General features: G+C 41.0%; 1 protein-coding gene across 1 annotated transcript; it reads left to right on the top strand.

Annotated features, from left to right (window-relative positions):
- Positions 1-19,815: 19,815 nt before the first annotated feature.
- On the top strand, positions 19,816-22,300 carry cfd (complement factor D (adipsin)). The gene is made up of 5 exons (XM_084380678.1): positions 19,816-19,903; positions 20,279-20,435; positions 20,680-20,821; positions 20,933-21,223; positions 21,902-22,300. Exons 1-5 carry the CDS (start codon positions 19,840-19,842, stop codon positions 22,079-22,081), a joined length of 834 nt encoding a protein of 277 aa, XP_084236804.1. The 5' UTR covers positions 19,816-19,839; the 3' UTR covers positions 22,082-22,300.
- Positions 22,301-22,409: the final 109 nt, after the last annotated feature.

Genomic DNA, 22,409 nt, shown 5'->3' with positions numbered 1-22,409 from the left:
TTCATATTTCTTTTATGAGGTACATAAAATCTTTATTGAGTTTATTACACTAAGTAGCATCAAGTTGATGTTAGTCATTCAAGTTTACAGCCTTTTAGGAAGCATAACAAGCGCTTCACTCACACAAAATGTGGATTTTTGTTAATATTTGTTTTCGTGGAGAGGAAATTATTTCAGGAATCCCAGTAAAGCCTCACAACACAAACACAACAATCTCATATTTCTCTCGAGCTCCAGTTTAACAATACACTTGATTTATTATTTTCTCATTAAGAAAACTGTCACTGTGGGAATTAATTGAATTAATTATGGTTCTCTTTTGGCCTCCCTCTCTCTCTCTTTCACTCTGCGTGCCATGAAGCCAGTTGACAGCTCATGTGGGAAAAAAATCCAACCACAGCTTTGGGTTACACAACACGCACCCGCCCGCTGAGCCACAGACAGCGCTAGCCCGGTCCAACCCAGACACCGCAGAACACCCACAACGCTTTCCCCGCCCCTGGCCTGCCTTCCCCTGCCAGGTGGCCCTTACAGAGCCGGGCTCTGAACTATCTGGAGGACGGTAAGGCTGACCTGGCAGGAGGTCGCTTCACAGATAACCTGTCTGCAGTATATTTAATGTGCATGTGAGAATATAAAATATATCTGAAAAAGTTACTAAATCTGAGAAAGCTGAGGCGATTAAAAAGGTTGGGGTCATCCTGATGACGGTGTGTAAGAAGAGCACATACCCATCACTCATACAGAGGACCTGAAGGGACCAAACATGTAAAAACCAGAGCTTTATGCTTCAAAGTGCTTGTTCACATCATAATTGTAATTCACAAGTTCATTTCTAATCACATATACACTAAAAAGTTATGTTCAAGAAGAGATAAGAAGTAGTAAAAGTCAGAATTGTGTGTCAGGATGTGTATATAATTACAAAAGTGAGTCCAGTACAGTTTCCCTCCAGCAACTGACTTAACCTAATATTTAACTGCTAAATGAAGCTGTTTTCTCAACTATCCTTCGCAGGTACGTGCATGTATTTGCATATTGCAGATGCTGTTCCAGCCTTTGTTTGTGATGTAATAATATAGTCATGTACAATTACTAACAGAATTTTCTTATTGTCAGTGAAAAAACAAAACTTCCTTATCTCAAGCTATACTTGTGTGTGTTGATGTCTCATCTCCCGTCAAACAGTAAATCTTGTCTTGCGCTGTATGTGAGGTCCCTCTGATTTTCTTATGCATTGTGTAACTGTCTTGTAATGTGCCAGCACCAATTAATTAAGTCAGATTCCTGGTGTACCGCTCGGAGTTGGCACGCAGACGTGATCCTGACATGGAGCAACAATAAACAGGTTAAGGTTTCATTCAAAATCTCAATCGAAACTTCTACCTGCGCTCGTAGATGGAGACGCAATTTTGACGGTTACCGTGGAAACCACAGACCACATTATGACGACGCGCCTCCGAACGCTGACAAATAATGAAGCGAGGAGAATGTGTCTTCGCCTGCCGCCCTCCACAGGAGAGTCGAGAGCAGGATTGCGTTACTTTTCCATGACTAAGTTTGTGAGGCCTCCCTCAGGTTTTGGTTACCTGACCTACAAAGCTCACTTTAAAGGTGCTATTTGTCAGAAGAAGTTGATTTTTGAGTCTCAATTCTAACTCGGCAAATACTGACACATTGGGATTGGAGGTTGGGCCAGCCGCCTTCACAATGCGCCAGGGAATGAGACTCAAAAATCACCTTTTCTTACAAATAGCAGCTTTAATCTGTACTGTATCTAGAAACAAGTGTCTTAGCTAGTAAAGACTTCAGTCTGCTTAATGTAGCTGTGGCACTATTAGCTTTTACAGAGGCTAACTTCAAAACATCTTTGAATCATATGGTGACATATATCAGAGTTAGTAGTATTAATGCATCATGTGATATAACCATTAGAGAGGATTTTTATCAAATGTAAAGCAGACGTTCATTGAAATTAACCTTGAAACTGGATCATATTTTATGGAGAAAATGTGTTTCCTCCAATGTCCTCCAGCTGCTCTGCCTTGACTCTCTGTGATTTACAGAGTTTCCTGAAGGCAAGCAGCACTGCCAGGGAATGCTGCAGTTTACACGGGCTACGGTACTGGGCTCAGCAGCCTCTACGGACATCAAGACGGTGGCGTAGGCACCGTAGACGAAGCTAACCCAGGAATTCCACTGGTCGCACGTACGTAGCAGAACGGATCCAATACGGTTTTGCTCCGTGCTCCGTTGTCCGTCAACCCCCACCAGCTGCGTTTTGAGGGAGTTGCAAGACCGAGGTGTCCCTGCAATAATTAAGTAAAGGGGTAAGAAAAGGCAAAATGACGAGCAAGAGGCAAGAGACAAGTTCGCTAAATAAAAGGCTGCCGCTGAGCTGGACTGTTACTAAATATGAAACCCTTGTGCTAACTCCACATTTAACATTATATTACATCAGACAAATTGTTAAAGAAACCTGGGGTTTGTTATTTACGACAGATGTGTTGCAACGAGAAACAGTAGGGGGCGCTAAGTTGCACAAAATACAAATGACCACATAATGTTGCTTTAATAATGTGTTTAGTCATAACTCAGCTGAGTTTGAACTGACAAGGCGCTGCTGCTACTAGCTACAGCACACATGTAAACCCAGAGGTGCTCTGAGGTCGTGTTCAAAGACTGTCAGAGGAGGAGGTATTCAGACTGTGACTTGTGCATGAAACCGCTATCGGAAGAGGAATCATTCGCTCAGTTAACCTACAATAACAATCAGTTATTATAAACAGATTGTGTGTTTACAGATGTTCCATTTGTTAAATTGACGACTAATATCCGAATGGATGTCAGAGTACAAATTTGCATGTAAACAAACTAAAAGAGCGGGAGAGCCAGACAGAGCAGACAGCACGTCTGTCAGCAGCCTGATGAAAATAATAAGTCATCTACCTCTTCAGGTTCATAAACAACTTCCCATTATTAAAGACGGCTGTGACTCACTGAGGACTGCGGTCTACAGCTCGGCTCAGCCAAGTGTTTCATGCATGCGTTCTGCTGAAAAGATTTGTGTGGCATAGTTTCCAGCATCGTGGGCCAAACATCTGTCAATTCATCTTACACTTCCTAATGAACTTTTAGGCCACGTCTCTTTCATCATCCGGTGGTTGTGCCTCGCCCTGGACACTGCTGGCTCAATACTGGGCATGGATCCTACTTTTAAGCCATAACTATGCTTCATGTGATCATCGTGTTACATAATGTCGCAGACCGTCGTTCAGGGAGACGTGTGGCTTAGGTTTCTTCTTTGATGCACTCTGCTACTCTATGCAAATATGGGTGGTGGTATACTACCACTGGGGAGCGAGGGGCATTAAAACATTTCCAGATTTTACACATAGTGGCTTCAAAGGGGAATTCCAGTATTTTTAAACCTGGGCCCTATAATTACATGGTTCGGAGTGCAAATGACTCATACTTAACAAAAGTTTTGGTATCCGTCCAGTAGATTGCCAGGCTGGCAGCGGCGACGCAGCTGTAATGGTTGCAACATAATCCTTTGAGACAACTCTGACCAGCGAAGTTACGTTCACTAGAAGTGCTTGTTTTTGCCACTGAGGTTGTTATTCTAAGTATCTGAGATCATTATGGAAAGGATTCCCCTAAGATTTGTCAAATAATGAGATCCTTTTTGCAACCAGAGTCGCAAGTCTTGTTCAAGGACAAGTCTCGCTCGAGAGGGGAGTCGTCCTAGGAAGATGACACTGGAGACTTGAGTCAGAGTTGGAGAGAGGAGTTTGCAAAGTCATGACTGAATATTTAACTGTTTTTGACAGTCTAGATGAGGTAAAAAAAGAACAACTCAACTCCAGCATCACAAGACTGATTTCAAGCTTTCGGTGCACGGCAGACAAAGCAAGAGGAAACAACGAAATGAGACGGAAACAGACGGAGAAAAGGCGTGTAGTGACAAAGGCAGCGACATGGATGGAAGTGAACCGGGCAGCGCTGCCAACGACAATGGAGCAGATTCTGAGAGACATTCCCCACCCATGACCTTATTTCAGACCTCAGTTCAGTCTTTACTGTCCAACCAGAAATGTTCAGTGGACTTTCTTTTTGCAGAGGATGAGAAGAGGTGTTTGCTTTTTTACACTAGCATCGTAGCTAAGTTAATGTTCATTATTGTCAGTATTTTGTTTTTTAGTTTATTCGAAGGTTTAATATGCAACACAATGTATAGACTTGTATAAACATTTAAATCCGAACGTATGACCCACTACAGGTGTGTGGTTGTGACTGTATCTGCAGAGATCCTGCAACCCTTTGCCTGGATTTTCTTATTTTCTCAGTTGGTCAACTGTTTTACTGTTACTTGAGTAAAAAAGTTGGATCAGTACTTCTACTTGTACCATCTTTTTTTGCAGTATCTAAAGCATCTGTTCTTCTATTTGATTGAAGAATGTGTGTATTATACCCACCTCTGACCACACATCTTTGTAATTGTAAGAGCTGCTGTGCCTCTAGCTTAAGTCACGTAAGGTAAACCCTTGATCGAGTCTCTGTCAGAGGTGCTGAGCTTTCAAACTACTTGTGAACTCGCCTTTGTCAGAGGCAGCACGACAACTGAGTGACACTTTTTGTCTGAGTCTGCCGCAGAGAGGAAGTGATGCAGCGTCGGGTCTGGAGATTCAAAAACAACTCTGAGCAGGAAATCAAAGAGGACAGGCGTTTGCTCAAACAAGCTGTCCTGCCTCGCTGACAGACAAGGTGCTTCAGTGAACGAGCCGTGGAAAAGTCTCTGGGTTTGATGTCACTTCTCTGGTGTCACTCACACACACACACACACACATTTAGATATGCTTCAAAATGGCGTCAGTGTTGATATCTTCGTGTGCAGGAGCCAAAGCTTCTGGGCGAATGTGAACAAGCTCCCCAGCTGCCTGCCTACGTCAGTGGCTGTGTGTGGTGGATTTGCATTTTATGACTCAAACATAAATTATAGATAGAGATTACAAAATGTCACATCATTCAAGTTCGGATGAGTAAAACGCAGCTCAAAACACGTGTTACCACAGATCGACCCAGCAGCATCCAGTGTTGGAACATAAGTTTATGAATATTTTCGCTCTCTAGAGGTCTGTTTTTGTTTCTCAGCCGGGACAAGACAGCTGGCCGCCGATGCTGTGCCCTACATCAGATCCCCTTATTACAGAGAATCCCAGCAGTAATGGAAATAACCTGTCGTCCTGGGCCAGGTAGCTCGACAGGCCCATAAATCAAACCAGTGTTTGGGGAGGCGGGGGTGCAGCGGGGAGAGAAAAAGTAGGGTAAAGAGAAGCAGGGAGGAGTTTCCTGTGCTTGTTGACAGGCTCAAACGAGGCTTGAGCAAACAGGCTCTTCAAGGTGTGATGAGTTCAGACAGACAAGTGGGTAGACAGGTAGGTCGGTAGACAGGTTAGAAGCGGCTAGGTGAAAATGAAAAAATACCCCAGCAACAGCACCATGTCAGTAATGGATGACTTTTTTATTCCTTCCTCCTTCTGTATTTATTCGTTTTATTTTATTAGATGCCGCCCGTCTAATAAAATAATGGTTTACCTCATCAAGGTGGCTCTGGTGGTGGGATGGGAAGAGGAGGGCTGCTCGCATAAAATAGAAATTATTGCAAAGCGACCACAAACACCGTCGTAAATGTCCCGACTTATCGTCAAAAATATCAGTTTTCTGTCACCACAAACACGACTGCATGCTATCAATTGCTAATTAGCACTAAATACAGTGAACAGCTGAGTGGCCTGATGGTTCTGAATGAAAAGTCAGAGGATCAACAAACTTTTTACAAGTCATCTGAATGCCAAAATGCCGCAGTAAGTCATCCGATGGTTGTTGAGATATTTCAGTCTGGACAGACAAACTGACATTGTGGCTGAAAAGTTAAACGTGTCTCTGTGAAAGCAAAACAAAAAAAGTATCCCAGTCTAATCTGTATAACATGCAGTGCACCACACTAGATCACTAACCTCAGAGCTTTTTGCAAATTGTTTGGTTGCTCATAATTAGCATACACACATGTTCTCCTCAGTGGTTTGCTTTGAATCAATTTGTCAAAGAGCGTCTTGTGGCGTCACAATAATCAAAAGCCAATCTGGGATTTGTTTTACTTTGTCGGGATTTTGGTGATTTGTCTCTGTGAAGGGGTTAAATTCCTTGTGGTGTTGTTGCTGAACAATCCTGCCACTGTTTCTCCTCCTGAGTTATGGCTGATTAGGAGTTTAATTATGATCTTGTGAACTGGAGGAGGGTGGAATCTCTTTGATCGCTATGGTTTATGTTGATTAACCATTATGATCTTTCATCGCTGTGTAGCAGAGTCAGGGAACAAAATGTTAAGTTAAAACCTGCGATGGAAAGATCTGCAACATCTTCCGCCTGGTTTGTTGTGTTTTATGATCAACTGAGGCAACGGCAACACACATCTCATGTTTCTTAGTAAGTAACATTACATCAGCGTGTCACTGCCATGCCAGAAAAAAGAAGAACTGATCAGCAAAATAACTGTTTTTGTACATTTCAAGGCAATACTGCCAATACTGGACCCTTCTGTAGTTGGCACAAGAAGCCTCAGTGTGTGATTTTGGACAGCACGCCGGTGATCTCGTCCTCCGTCTCCTGCATTTGCACACATTTTCCATTCGCTCTTCTTGTTTTTTTGAGTTAGCTGCTAACTGCTGCTGGCATTTTGAAATCTCCCACTTTTGTGACACAAAACATAATGTCAAAATGTCACAACCGATATCCCATGACAGATTCAACACTGTTACTGCCTCCACTGCAGGCCCAGAGACGCAAGACAAGACACTTGAGAGGTCACTGAAAGTATCTCAAAAGTGTTTTACTTGAAGCCATTAACAACAAAACATGAACTATAGCAACTAATATCAAAGCACTAGATATGTATAAATAATTGTTCTTGTTAATAATTAGTCTTGGCTGTGGTTTGGCGGCGGTTGTGTTTGCACGGATGAATCTAATCCAACTGTGAGGATGATCTGGCAGCGATGTGGTGTGTGAGAGAGTAAAGCCATTTAGAGAGGCGTATTCATCACTCCCATTAGTAAAAACCGCCGAGCAAAACACAGGTGAGCGCCGAGCACAATGGTGCGATTGTTTTTCTTCTCTAGGGGAGGATAATATCAAGCGATTTTAATATTCACATATATCTGTTACCAGTTTAGATTGCAGGCTTTTCCTCCTTTCCAGGAGGGCTTTATCAGCGCAGAGCCCTGGGGGGAACAGGTGGATTTTAGGTGCGTCCTCTCGCTGCGTCTGCACAAACCCACACACACCAGGAGACAACAGCACAGAATGGATGGCATAGTTCAAATGTTTTTAATTAGCTGGTAATAGTGCCTTTGTGTCCTAGATCTGCGTCATTAGCATAACTCATGAGTCGGAAAAGGGCGATTATGTTCCATCATGCCACCCATGGATGTTTTCTTTGGGCATGCGATGCTATGTGCACTTGGCAGGGGTGCCAGTCTCCGCATTTCAACACAAAGTGTTTTGTTTTAGTGCTAATTATACGGCAGGCGAAGGCAGATGGGCCCTGTTTCCTCCTCCCCTCTGCGGGTGACAGTTATTGACAATCGGCCCTGTCTAGCCATAATACGCCTGAGGCACTCGATAAAACCACTTCCAACGTAAACATCGCAGCGAGAGGAGTTTCAAATGGGGCCGATTTTTTACCTTGACAACTGTAACTATGTTCAACAAATTAGTCCCAGAATCCCCTGGTGTTTACACTCCTTGAAATGAAAGAGATTGCCTTTCCTCTGACTGACAGTAGGGATCCTTCAGACTTTTTGTGTTTTTATTTTCACTGCCGCGGTTGTGAATGGGCACAGCCGATGACACCCACTCCAACATGGCAGTCGGATTTTTGTTTAGATCTGAAGTGTGTGATTTGCCAGAGGGTTACGTTGTATTTGCAAATGGTTCTTGGCGTTTGTCGTGGCCTGTATCGCCTTCCAGATTTACTACAGAGCAAATCTGAACGTTAGAACTGGTGTCACTTGCTGCCAGTAACAGTTTATTTTTAAACTATTTTCTCATGAGCGTTTTATCTTCTGTCACTCATCCTACAATATTCCCAGCCTGTCTTATGTGTGTGTGTTAATGTTTGTGAAGTCTGGATCAAAGATCAGCGGCGCAGGTCTACCTCCGTCCGAAGATTTAGTCTTTCCCCGCCGAGTGAGTCTCCATCGTGTGTGACACTGGTTGGAAGGGTCAGCGCCTGCGAGTGACCCTCCGCCATCTCCTCGCTCCTCTTGATTGTCCCACGTCCGCATCAAACACTGAGTCACAGCGGCTTCAAAGGAAGGAGGCCCGTCACAGCCCGCACATCAAAGACACACTGTCAACATCCATGTCGGTCAAAACTGTACAAGTGAGGGGATCTTTGTAAAAGGAGCCTCAGATGTCACGTCCTGCCAAATGAACCAGATGTGACGGTGACGATGTTGAGCCGGTCCTAGTCCCAGTGGGACTTAAAACAGCACCTGTCCTGCTACGAATGAACAATTTTATTTTTGTTTTGAAGATTGTTTGGAGGGCATTTTATGGTATTATTAGAGACTCGACAGTTAACAGATGACAGAAAAAAGAGGGGAAAGAGATGCAGGGAATGGCATGCAGTGAATATATCCAGACAGATTTGTACAGCAGGACATTGAGGTCCCCTCCTCATCAGTGTCCTTTATACCCTTAGCCCAGCAGGGACCCCACAAACCAGCAATTTTCATGTTGGTTTGATATATTTGTTCAGTGAAGTAACATTTTGACGCCTCAAGTATGGCATCACTGTTTTTTGGAGCCAGAAGGGACGTCTTTCCGACTAAGAACTCAACGACACGTCAATCACATGGTAGCCACTCCCTAAAGGATACCCTGCTTTATTGTATCTTTATCTTAGTCTAAATAGGACCATAATTTACTAAATGAACATCATGCTGTGTTGAAGAAGACTTGAAACTAGCGATTGAGACCATAAGCTCATCAGGAAACTGTTCACTGGGGTCATACATCTACTGAGAAGAAGGCTCGAGAAGAACTATCCATTCATTCGTCCATTCAGGTGTGTAAATTAAGAGGAATTTGGGCTTGCAGGTCTACATTTGAATAGAGCACACACACACACACACACTGATTTTGTCATGTCATCACGTGTCCAAATGTTTCCTGCTGCAAGAGGACACTGATCACCACAATTTACAGTAAACAAGGCCTTACTGCAACAATGACAGCTCACATACTGTAATGCTTCAGGTGATAGAAAGTAAAGGAAGAACCGGGAGAAACTGGAAGTGATAATGCTGACTGTGCACTGAAACAGTGGCGGACTCGGGATGTTTGAGGGTCAGGGGCAAAAAAATAAAGGGCACCAGGTGGTCATGAGACGTTAGAGGGCCCTCTATAATGTTTTATCTACCATAAGGGTGTCAAAGAGGACCCTTTCGAAGCAATTCTCAAATATGGGGGCAGGGATTGTCTTAATAATGTTTTTTGTTGTCCTTTATGAAACTTTTTTTTTTCCCGTTTAGTTAATTTTTTCCCCCTCATATCGTTGTTTCTCACCACAGTGCCTGTCGCACCTCACCTCCATAAATCACCATTATTAACACCGTAAAGCAGCTAACACAAAGTATCTTCTATTGTAAGATAACACCAACATGATATGATGTGTTCATATTACTTAAGAAACTTGGCAGACATTCATGCAATAAATCATTCTGCTTTTTAAATCTATCTGAGGACTTTCAGCTTTCTCTTAAAACCCTTTATCTTCTCTCTAATCTGTCCCATAAACCCAAAAACGCAAATCTTAAATTGCTAAAAAGAAAAAAATAAAGGGAGGCGAAGACACTCGGAGGAGGGAAGAACCAGCGTCTCGCCACAATTAAAGCATTGACAGCTTCCAATAGATTCATCTTCCAGTGACAGCAGCTTTAAACCCTCTGAATCCCTCGAGGCTGAGACACACACATGTACACCCAAACACACTGGAGGTGTCAGACTGTCAGAGCAGCACTGTGAGCTGTTTTTTTGGCCTCAGATCTCACGCTTTAGTGAAACGCCGGGTTTTCTGTCCTGCGCTCTCTGGAGTTTGGAAGTTGCTCACATGAGCTGAAGTGCAGGTGGTCCAATATTCTGCCAAAGTGATCTGAATCTGAATCTGTGTAAATTACAGCGTCTGAAAAACCTCACTTTCATGACATGTTGAGACGAGGCTCTCGGTCGCAGATCTTTCTCTCTCCCTCTCCCTCTCTTTGTCTGTATGCAAATCTTTTCTTTGTTTCCCTCCTTTTTTCTTTCTCTTTTTGCTGTGACCCACTCTTTCTGTCCTTTCTCTTGGCCCCACGCTATTGTTATATTTTTCTTTAATTAGTCTTCTCCTTTTGTCAGTACTCCAAAGTCATACAAACCGATCCAATACAAAAAGTTGAGATTAGTTTTTTGCCACCTTCAGCTAAAATAAAATGTGATGTTATATATTTTTTGTATGTGTATAGAAAGTGGGCAGTTTTAAACCAAAGCAGGTCGGGACTGTACGTGTATAAAACATGTTTTTAATGCAAAGACAAGCCTGTACAGAATGTTTTGTCATTTCTTTATCGCTATTGTATTTGGAAATATCATAATTTCCCAAAATTTGGATGAAAACCCATATTATATCTTTTATTTATTTTCCATTCCCTCTATCTTGCTTACTCTGTTCATTGAAACGTGACGTCCGGTTACACTTTTTGAAATAAGGCTGACAAACATTGTCAGAAGGTTGTGGTTTGGTTAGGTGTAGGCACAAGATCATACTTTGGGTTGAAAATAGCTGTGTAAGTGACATACATCACTGCAAACAGGACTCAAACTCCGGTCTCTGGTGAGAAAGTCCACTGTTTGACCCGTCCAACAACTCCAGCCAACCTCCAATACAGATTTTTGAAGTGATGCTAGAAGAGTGACTACAGCCAAGTCTGTCCATCAATTATACAAACAACCTTCATTCAATCAGGTAATCTTATTGAGATCAAGATCTCTTTTGCTAAAGAGGCCTGAGTACAGCAGATAGAAGGAAAAACACTCATTCAATTCAGGTTTTTTTCCTTTTATTTGACCCTGTCTGCTTTCTTCAACAGAGCAAAATTAAGTTGAAAACAATGAATATAATAATGTCTCTTTTGTTTTGGTGTAAAATCTTCCTTTGGATCTGTGGAAGTTTTAATTGTATGGCAGAAACCTGGACATGCACTTCTGTATGGTGATATTAAGTGCCGTAGAAAAGAAAGTGCGAACAGAAATAGTCATTCCTCGTCAGAAAGTTTCTCTTTTCCAACCTTTTTCTGTTCCCAAGTCAAATTTTGGACCTTCTTATTGCTCTAACCTCCTTTTGTAATGTCTGTTGTTTATTCGTGGATTCATTTTTACTCCCAGAGGTAATTACAGACACATATTGTCTTAATTTCTTTACACGTGTTCTGAATTGGTTCTTTGTGGGAACATTGAGCAGCCAGTTTTTTCAGGTTTGTGGGACTGTCGCTCGTTCTCACCCTGCTCTCTGGATGTACAAACAAACTGAGCGCTGTGCGCAGATGGGGACAAAAGGCAGGCTTATGGGCGAGGCGAGGAGGAGTCAGGTGGATCAAGGAGCGATGTGGGAAAGGTGGAATCTCCCCGAGATCCTCCTGGGACCACCACCAGGAAGAGAAATGTCAGATTTACTGGATTCAGCGTTCGCCTGGGAAACAAGGAGGCTTTGACGCACTCACGCTCAGCACACATTTTCACACACGTTTAATGGGAAAAATGGAATAACCAATAGTCGGCAGATGCTTTTACACGTTGTACCATTCATGAGAAAAGAAGCTGATGGATTTCACACACATGCAAACTTGTACAGTCACACAGTTGCTCGAAGAATCTGGCTGGAATAGCTGACACGCTGTCGGCATGTGATAATACAAAAACACACATTCACACAAATTTCCGAATAATGTCAGATTACAGGATTCGCCCGTTGATGGGAAACGGTAACAGACTCACACGTGTGCACACAAACATGCCTTAAATGTAAAATGTAATAACACTTTCTCATGTGAACATTTGAATTTTTCATCATGTTTTCTTGGGCTCACATGAAGCATGTTTTACATACAATGCAAATCTTTTTCAATGCCTTTGCCAAAAACGTGACAGAGATGGAAATGTAATTTTTGCATTGAAAATGGAAAATACTTTTGCCAGTGTTCCCATATGGAAACAGAAAGATGTATGTAGGATTTCTGCATTAAAATGTATAAAAAAGAACAGACCTTTGTTGTATATTTAGGAAATTAGCAACTTTGTTCAAGGTAACAATTAATTTGGTTGCCTGTCGCTATATCTTTTCAATGTATCCTCATGTCTTAAAAACTGAAAAGGTCGATTGGCAGTCACTCCTAAAACAACATAGATGACCTCTGGAGTGTACCAGTGACAAGCGGACCAGACCTTTCGACGTAAACTAAGCTTGGTTAGGTTTAGGAAAACATCATAGACTTCCTCCTTTGCTGCCGTAATAATTGCCACGGCCACTAGGGGTCGCCACCTAGCAAGACATGTAAATATGGGCCTTAATAAGCTGCTCACACAGACAACTTTTTTTTGCTTTTTTCTGATGAGCACTGGCTGAACCTCCAGGAGACAGTCAGAGAGTGAGGACGTCTGCAAACAAGATAAAAAATTGACGCAAATAAAACTTTGAAACGTTACCTCGTCTATAAACTTCTTTTTACCCTCCAGCTCCAGTCAACAGTCAACATTACAGAACATAAACACCGGACAAAGGAGGTCACCTCCGCACATCACTGCTGCAGTCAGGTTGATAAACAGGAATGAAGATAAATCTATCTAAATCTAAATATTACACACTGCATTTAAGTATCTGGTTCCCTTCTTATTTTAAATGTAATTTATTTCTCACACATATCAGTAAAAACTGATGTATAAACTTTGATTTTTTTGATTTTTTTCTGACAAAATAAAAGACAATATCCAGAAAAAGAAGAAAAACCAGAGTCTAAAAAGCACATTTAAGGTTTGATGTGTTTCCAAACTCATTACATGAAGATTCATCATCAGTCTTCCCTGAAATACACAGTAGATTATGGTTTAAAGCACAATAATTATGTTTTATGGGTTTCCCACTTGAACAAAAAAAAACATACACACCTTTCAAGAGCGCCTGTATTTTCCAAAGTGAAAATACAGGCTGTCATGTTTTCCAAATGGCTTTGGGAGAAATATGAGTGTGAGGACGGCAGGTCTGTGGGACCCCGGCCTGAAGTAAGACGAGAGATTAGAGAGATTACAGTTAAAGAGCATCTCGTCCTGTGGAGCCCCTCCTAAACACCAGCTCCCATCAGATGGGCCTGGACTGATGGAGGAAACAGTAGAGATTATACCCGTTTAACAGTAATCCCCCTCCTCTGGAGCAACGCCAGCACCGAGCACAAGACCACCACTCGACAAGAGAGACGCAGACTGAGGTGGTGAGTCCTCGTTTTTAATGAGATTCAAACTTTCACATCATTTAATGACGGTTTCTGTTGTTACAGCGTTTAAATGGAGCACTTGGCAACTTTATTGGCAGCTCCAAAAATAAAGATTAGATCACTGAAAGCCAGAACATACCAGAGAAATCATTCACATTTGTTGTTCTGTTCAAATCAAGAGCATCATAACACCGCTTTAATTTCAATCCCAATACACTTCCTGCCTCTACCAAAACATCTGGTCGCATCTGTTTATGTGAAAGGCACCTGGGTTCATTTCCAGCCGTTTTCGTGGTGTTATTATCTATTTTCATGGGAAGTTGGACCATCTCCATCCATGATTGGGCTGACCAAAACGGATATTCAAGGGTCGAACTGTGATGTAATCCTAACCCTAACCAAGTGGCTTTGGTTTGTAAAACTAACCAGAGTTTAAGCACAGCATTGTGACGAGAGAAAAATGGGAAAAATCAACCTAAACAAACATTTATCCTGGTGCTTGTGTTGCCAGAGTCTTTGTTCAAAGTGAAAGTCACAAAGCTCAGTGAAAACTATGTCCTGGTTGTGATTTGTGCCTTTTTTATTAAATGTAATGAGTGTCTTCACCTGCAGCATGAATAAAACACTGATGTTCAGGTGAAGCTTTAGACCAATAGCAGCAGCTGAGAGTTCAGGTTCACCTGTAAGATCTTACTGAAGGAGACACAACAGTACTACAAAGTCACAGCCTGCAGCTGTATTGTGTCTCTTTTAGTTTGGGTGTATTGCTCCTTTTTTTTTTTTTTTTTTACATGTCTGTGCCCAGAGGCCCACTGTTTCACAATCAGTGCAGATTGTGCCCCATGTGCTCATTGGATGTGTGGATACAAGCTCCAAATTTAATCTGGGTCCATGTCAGTAAATCAAGTGTCAGTCAGCCAAAAGTATAACTATGATTGAAGTCTATAATATCCCTGTTGATTAAAAATTCAAGGTCATTTTTGAGACTACACATGTAGTTTATGATGTCTTCAATGCAAAATCACGCTGAGTTTGTTTTGGTGTTGGTGAAGGTTTATTTACTGCCCCTGGTTTTATGGTAAATGCATTATTTTGAGTGGGTTGGTGTCTGTCAGGATGATTTTGGAGACTTTTCAACACATCACCTAAATTTGTGTTTATGTGTGACTGATTCAGCGGTGACTCACCGACTTCTTTATATCACAGTGACACATAAAAGTGAGTCATGTTCAGTTGAGTAACATGTAGAACAGCCCGATCTGAATATGTTTGAACAGTTAAGTTGTGGGTACTTCTGCATATATATCATTGCCTTTTATTTGTGTTTTCTTGTTGTGATATTGAAATATTAAATCAACTGTTTAAAACATCAGAAACTAGCAGCGATGGAAGGTAACTAAGTATTTTAAGTCAACTCCTGTGCTGAATTTACTTTTACTTGTACTTTTAATACTTTATCACGAGATTACTTTGATACTTAAGTACATTTAATATCAGACACTTAAAGTACTATTCGTATGGGTGACTTTCACTTTTACCAAAGTAATATTTGAAGGTGATATCTTTACTTTCATTATAACAAGGAGGGCGCAGGGGAGGCTAAATAAATGACGTCAAATTGTAATTGTAATTTGCATTGAGACAATTTTGAGAAAATGAAAAAAAATAAGATGCATGATGCCATGTCACTTTTAATGCTTCCACTGGGCGATGTCACAGTGAAGTTGCAGCCCTTTATTAATTACAGACGACTTTCAAAATAAATTGTATAGTAGTTTGCAAGAAAAGGACGTGTACATATCGTCAGGGGCTTTAAAACATTGCTATCTACAAAAGGGGAGCCCTGCAGCCCTGCAGACTTGGTCACCGACCAGTTCTAGGCCTTGTATTAAAAGACCTGTCAGTGTGGAACTGTTGCATCTAATGTCTATTGCTTTAAAATGCACAAAGATAATAGTTATTAAAAAAAAAAAAAAAAACTGGAACAGGCTGAGACACGGAGAGATCAAGGACATAAACAGAGAGACAAACTGACTGAATAATGAAAAGACAGACAAACCGAATGATTGATTGACGGATAGAGAGCCTGCCAGACAGACTGACAGGCCTCGCTGACTCAGTGTCTGAGAATGAAAGTCAGAGGCTGGAATGAGCGAGCGAGGGAGGAGAGACATAGAGAAAGAGAGAGAGAGAGAGAGAGAGAGAGAGAGAGAGAGTAATGAAACATTTAGAGAACATAAAGTGGAAAATGACTCTGTTAACTCACCTCTGATAACTGGTTCGGTGCCAGACCACACACACGGATGAACAGATATGGATGACTGCACAGGTGCACACACATGAACACGTGTAACACACACACGCACGCACACTTGCATACCTGGCTGGGTGGGCTCAGTTGCTCCAGGCCACAGTCGCAGTAGTAACTCATCTCCGTGGCAACAACAACAACGCTCAGGTGCCAATCAAAAGTCTGACAGAGCAATCATAGGAAACAGGACATTTTTTACATTAGATATGTGAATATTAGCTGTGCATGTGTAAAAACATATGACAAACTTGTTACTTAAAATCTAAAAAAGAACATTTTTTACATTTTTAAAGCAAATTTCTGCAGCTTAATTAACTCCTCATTATCTCGGTGGATACAGATGTTTTTGTCAGTTTGAACCTGTAATTTCTGACTATTATCTTCTTCCCTAACTTGTAATTGTGAGCGTGTGAGTCACGACTTAATTGGCGAGGAGTTTGGAAAATGTTATAAAGAGATAGCACGTATTATTTCCCCCTTCTTTACAGTAATGCGACCGCATGATCAGTGTAAGGTCAAACCCCTGAGAGATTAGGGGAGGAAGCGCTTAGTAAGCGTTTGTGCAACTTTAATTTTCATAATCGGCCTATTTCTGACTAAAGAGACATAATGATACTAAATTGGCCTTTCAATCAATAGACTGTAACACTTTGACAACATGACAGGACGTTTGTTTGACATTCACTCACTTAACTTTAATGGCTTCAACTCAGCAAAACACTCAGTATTTAGGTGAAATGTTACATGTTGAGGTAGCAGGTACACTTTTTCATTAACACTGATGAGCTTGTTTGTTTTGTTTTTCTGTAATATTCACATTTTCTAGCAGTACTTGTTTGTACCTGCAGAGGACAGTGCAGCTCCACAATTAGAAAGTGTCAGACCTGCTCTGCTTCATGTCTCTGTGTCGTAAAAACAGACTTTACAGCTTCATTTGACACAATATACTGCAGGCTAATCTACCAAAGACATAAAAACCACTCAACTGAACAGAATACCATAAATTATCTGTTGTCTGGCTGACATACGATACAAAAGTGATGTCTGCAGTGCTTTATTTTACAGGGAGTAAAATAATAGAGGCGACCTGGAAAGAACTACGTGATTTGTTAATAATTTTACGGAAAACACAGCGTTCAAACTGGTCCAATTATAGTATAATATAGAGGTCTGTTAGCCAATACACAGCAGGTCAACTGACAATGCACAGACTTTGAATTTGTCACCAAAAAGAGAAACAATTCAACATTTATTAAACATTTTATTTACTCGGTTTACTCGTTTATATATTTAAACAGGTAACTGCTTAAAAATTCAGCAAATAACCCTCTTTTTTCTTATAAAACTATATATTTTGTTCAGTAAATCTATTTTTATACTGAACCTTATACAAAATTGAACTAAAATTAGGGATCCATAAAATTAAGTGTAACCATGATGTTTTGTTTCAGATATTATTTCAATATGTGAAACAATCAATCAAACGTATATTTTATTGCAGTTTTGTTTTTTGTTATTTTTACAAGACTAAAATGTAATCATACTGAAATACATCTTGTGTTTGTGCTGACTTGTGGAAAAGTTACAGCAGCATAAGAAGACATTCAGCTTCCTGTAATAGAGGAGTAAAGAAACCAGAAAATATTCACATTTAAGAAGCAGGAATTAGAGAATTTGGTGGCAAATTTTAGTAATAATTTAACAGCTGGCAACGAATCACTGCAACAAACTCTGAAAACTCCAATCAAAATGTCATTTATGACAGACGATGCTCTCGTACGGTCCGACGGTGCAGCAGCTAAACTTTTTGACTTGGCACATTTGTTCTTCTGCACAAGAAAGCTTTCGATTACACGACGGTCTCCAAACCCACCAGGAACTCAGAGTCTAAAAATATTGTGTATGGTGCGAGTGTTCGTGTAATTTCTCATGCTTAATTATTGATGTGGGCCGTACAGCTACAACATGGATTGTAGTACAAAGCAACACAGAGGCTTCTTCATGTATCTATAACCCTGTCCATAAAAAAACACTTCTGGAACAAGCTGCACAATGTGGTGGCACTTAAAAAGAAGTAGATCAAGATTGACAAGAGCACCAATATTCAGTAATCACGCGGTGCAGCAGACCTTTTGCTGAAATAAACCAACACTGGATGAAATATTTGAGTTGTAAATCTCCTGGAAGACCTCTCTTCCCCTGCGCTGCACCTCCTCCCCAAATACAATCAGCCAAACAGAAGATTTCCCAGACCGAGGGCAATATTTCTTCACAAGTTCACAACAGGATTATTCTGTCCAAACAGCAGCCGAGGAGCCAAGGAGGTTCAGTTAAACAAACATTTCTCAGAGCCGCTCTGGAAGCAGAGAAAAAAAAAAAAAAACTGTTTGTCTGGACAAGTAACATCAAACTGGTGCCAAGTTAAAAGACAAAAGGTAAAGACAGGTGGAAGTAAGGGTGTAATATTTAATTCAAGACATAGAGGGAATTGTTCACGACACTACAATTATAGTCTTTACCGCTGTGAGCACTTAGACGCTGCGTATAAAACCCCTGGGCAAGTGACATCCTGACCTGAACTGTGTTTTTGAGAAGGAGACATGTTGGCAGTTGTGTTTCAACCGAGTTGCATCATCTTTGATTCAGAGAATAATTAGAAAAAGTTGCGAAATTTGGTTAAGACATGTCAGCATCATGAGGAAGAAATAAGTTTGATATGAATCCGTGTGTTTCTTCAGAGAGAAAGATGAGGTTCCCTCTCTGGGTGTTTTGCGGGGTTCCTTTTGTAATAAGTTTTCAATCTTTTGTCACCTTTCTAATGAAGCCTGGAGGGGGTAACGTCTGCTGTCTGGTTCTGTTCATGTCTGGGCCTTTTTTCTCTTTATCAGAAGGTGCTGAAGACAGGGAGGAATTCCTTTACATCAGCTACAGTATCTACCGCTGCTGCACTGGCCCAATGTGTTGTAATAGATGAAGAAGTTATGTCATGTTTTTGAGGAGTGAAACAGACCTTAGTACGACTGGCCTGGACCAGACAGACTTCCAACATTTGCTTTAATTTAATGTCACATGGATTCTTTAATAGAGATCATATGTGTCTTGCAATGCACTTTGCAAAAAATAGAAATAGGAACATTGAGGTAAAATTTTCTATATAGGATTTACATTTTCTGTGAAATTAAAACAAATACATGCCGAATAATCTGTCGTCTCTCTTCTTCACACTCTGACAGGATTGTTTTTTTTGGACCCTCACCAGTTTGCATTCAGAAGTTAAAAGGCCCACAGAGGATGCCATATCCACTGCCCTCCACTCAGTCTTCACACACATTGAAAATAATAACATAATGTAACAAACAATACAAGTAACAGTGTTATCGTTGGTGCAATATTTTTATGACCTACTGAAATTGCAAAGTGTGTCGAGTGTCCTTATTGTTCATGGTTGGCTGGGTTTCATGTTATCCTGCTGGATTTACGGGAAGAAAAGAAGACGTCCTCGCCCTGTGAGTGTTTTGTTTAAGTGCACAAGGTCGGCAGGGGGGTCATCTAAATCTCAGCATTATGTAACATGAAATTACATCATTAGACGACTCAAAAAGGGAAAGTTTCTGCACCCTTTCCCCAGCTTTCAATACATGTAAACACTTTATAATTAAACGTATGTGTCTGTTGTGAAGAAATGTGTGTACATTTCTTCTTTATAACTTCAAAGTTAGCAAGAAGAATAATCGTCAGCTAATTTATAGACGTAAGAGAAAGTAGTAGAAGTGAACATGTTGTTTGGGTGTTCTGTTTTTCGTCCCAGGAAACGGGGAGCAGGAGGACTGCCAGACTCCCCCTCGTGTCTTGCACCATATCTACTTGATTTATGTTTCCTTTCTTTCAAGTGGGAGCCTTTATAACACCACAGTCGGTTTTGGTTTTTGTTAAACCAGCATCATGGTTGCAGAGAGAGATGTTCTGGTGGCGGCTGCTGTTTTTGTTTTTGCCCTCGTTTCGCACAGTGAGTTCATGATTCATCATTTTAGATTTCACTTCTTAGTCATTCGTGTGCATTGATTTAGATTTTTGTGTATGTATCATGTATTTTTCTGCAAATCTTTGCTCATGCTATTCTAAAAATGTTACCTTATGCTGTGTTATTTGCTAATTATTCTGTTTTTAATCACTTAGCTGGTTGAACTTAACAATAAGTTTAGAAAGTCTAAGTTTCCTTGACATGATTTGTTAATTTTCCCATTTTAGCACACATTTTTTAGCGTGACTTTGTACCTTGCACTAGTCGACATTGCTCTTTGTGTGTATGCTACTGTATACAACCAGAAATGTTAATGTAAGCGTATTCTTCACTGTGGTCGTGTGTTCTGATCGTACCTAGGCGAGGGTATAATCGGTGGCAGAGAGGCAGCGGCACACTCTCGGCCCTACATGGCCTCCATCCAGCTGCCAGAAGGAGAGAATATGAAACATGAGTGTGGAGGGTTTGTGATTGCAGATCAGTGGGTGATGACTGCAGTGCACTGTCTGCCAACAGGGTGAGGCGACCTTCTTCTGATCAATATGAACGTAGTTTTGTGGGGAAAATGTCATTAAAATAAGATTTTGTTTGTGGGTTTTATTGGCAATAATATCATATTTATTTATCCTGTGTTTATGAATGATTTAGCTGATTAATTATTTTCTGTATCAGTTGGTATTTAATAGAAAATGGAGATGTGTGTTACGATACATTTTGTAGATTATTCAATGCTACAATGTTATTGTGATTTTTCTTCACAGGCCAAATGGAAGGAAAGTGGTGCTGGGTGTTCATTCTCTGAGCGAACCTGAAGAGACGAAGCAGACGTTTGATATTTTGGAGCTTCACAATCACCCAGACTTCAGCCACATTAACTATGATAATGACATCGCTTTAATTAAGGTAATTGTATATTTTGTGTAAATGTTATGTAGCAGGAACAACCCAACAACAGAAGCCTAAGATCTAGAGACGGAGTCAAAGTAATGTGTGATTTATTTGTTTATTGTGCAGCTGGATCGTCCATTCAACGCCTCTGAAGCTGTTACAGTTGTGGAGTACCTGCGAACAGGTGGCACAAACCCCGGCACAGATGCAGAGGTGGAAACGGCCGGCTGGGGATCCCTCGATAACCTGGGGTCCAGACCCGACAAGCTCAAGGAGGTGAACTTGGAGATCGTCAGCTGGCAACGGTGCAGACGTGCTGACTACTTTGGCAGAAAGTTCACCAATAACATGATGTGTGCACATAAAGTATGCCCAGACCCCTGCACTAAACCACATAAGAAAGAAGACACCTGTGATGTAAGTTTAAGTTCCTTCTCTTCTACTGATTTATAAATGGGATAGACAACATCAAGTTATGATGACCACAAGCTAAGTACATTTTTAAATTTACAACCAGTCTTAAATGGGGTTTTCTTCTGTTTTCTGTGCTTAAAAACTTCAGATACTTTATGACAAAACCAGATAATGTTTCTATTTGCTGGACATAAACTACCTATTCTTAACAAAGGTTGTTTTTTGTGATAACAGTTAAATGTATCTTTGGAATAAATGTATTAAATGTGTATTATCTCTGGAAAACAGATACTGAATTAATTTTTCATGAGAAAACACACTGCTCTGTAAGGCAGTTTGGGGTAACTTTTTATAAACTTCTGCCATTTGTTGCAAGTTTTTCTTGCAAACTTGAAACTTCTTGAAACTAATTTACTGAAACCAAGACATTAAACATCATTGTGAGCATCTTAGCTCGCTGAAGTAGCTCTGCTGCAGAGCCTCACGGAGCTGCTAGCCCGGCTGAAGATCCTGCGATGTGATATCCAGGTGTTTACAGTTTTAATTGTCAGTCACCGCAGTGACCTTTCACTGTCATTCGGTGCTTCCTGCCAACTGGAGTCACCACTGCACTTTATCAGATGCAGGTCTAAGCAGGTTACTGTTACTTCCTGTTCAGCTTGTCCTTCTGTCGTCTCTCAGGGTGACTCTGGCGGTCCTCTGCTCTACAACGGCATCGTAGTGGGCATCACTTCCAACGGAGGAAGAAAGTGTGGTCAGTTAAAAAAGCCTGGAATTTACACCGTCATCTCCCACTACACCGAGTGGATTGACGGCATCGTGGGCCCACAGCCCACTGCGGCACAGGAACCAAGCAGTTAAATAAAGGAGAGCGGGCATTAAAGTTGTTTTTACCTGCAGCCATGTTTCTGCCAGACTCCTGCTTCAAGACCGACTGACTCGTTACTCCACTTGTATATTAAACTGAAGTGTTTACAGTTTATGTTCTGTTTAACCTGTACATATTATCCATAATAACACATTTCACATCATTTTATCTAATCACTTTATAAAGGATTCAATAAAATGCAGTCGATCACATTCAGATGTCATGTTTGTCTTTAGCATGTTGCACAATAAACATCAGAAACAAGAGCGAAGATTAATCTGCAGGGATGAAACATCAACACTAAATGTTCCCTAAAAAAGA

Source organism: Pagrus pagrus (assembly GCF_965226575.1).
Source record: "Pagrus pagrus genome assembly, chromosome: 18".
NCBI classification, from domain to species: domain Eukaryota; kingdom Metazoa; phylum Chordata; class Actinopteri; order Spariformes; family Sparidae; genus Pagrus; species Pagrus pagrus.
This window is presented reverse-complemented; position numbering and strand designations above follow the sequence as displayed.

Bases quoted from the DNA above. Each gene is read 5' to 3' on its own strand.
- cfd (XM_084380678.1), top strand. From the start codon at position 19,840: ATGGTTGCAGAGAGAGATGTTCTGGTGGCGGCTGCTGTTTTTGTTTTT. The intron at 20,822-20,932 runs GTAATTGTATAT...TTTATTGTGCAG, and splicing joins ATGACATCGCTTTAATTAAG to CTGGATCGTCCATTCAACGC. The intron at 21,224-21,901 runs GTAAGTTTAAGT...GTCGTCTCTCAG, and splicing joins AGAAAGAAGACACCTGTGAT to GGTGACTCTGGCGGTCCTCT.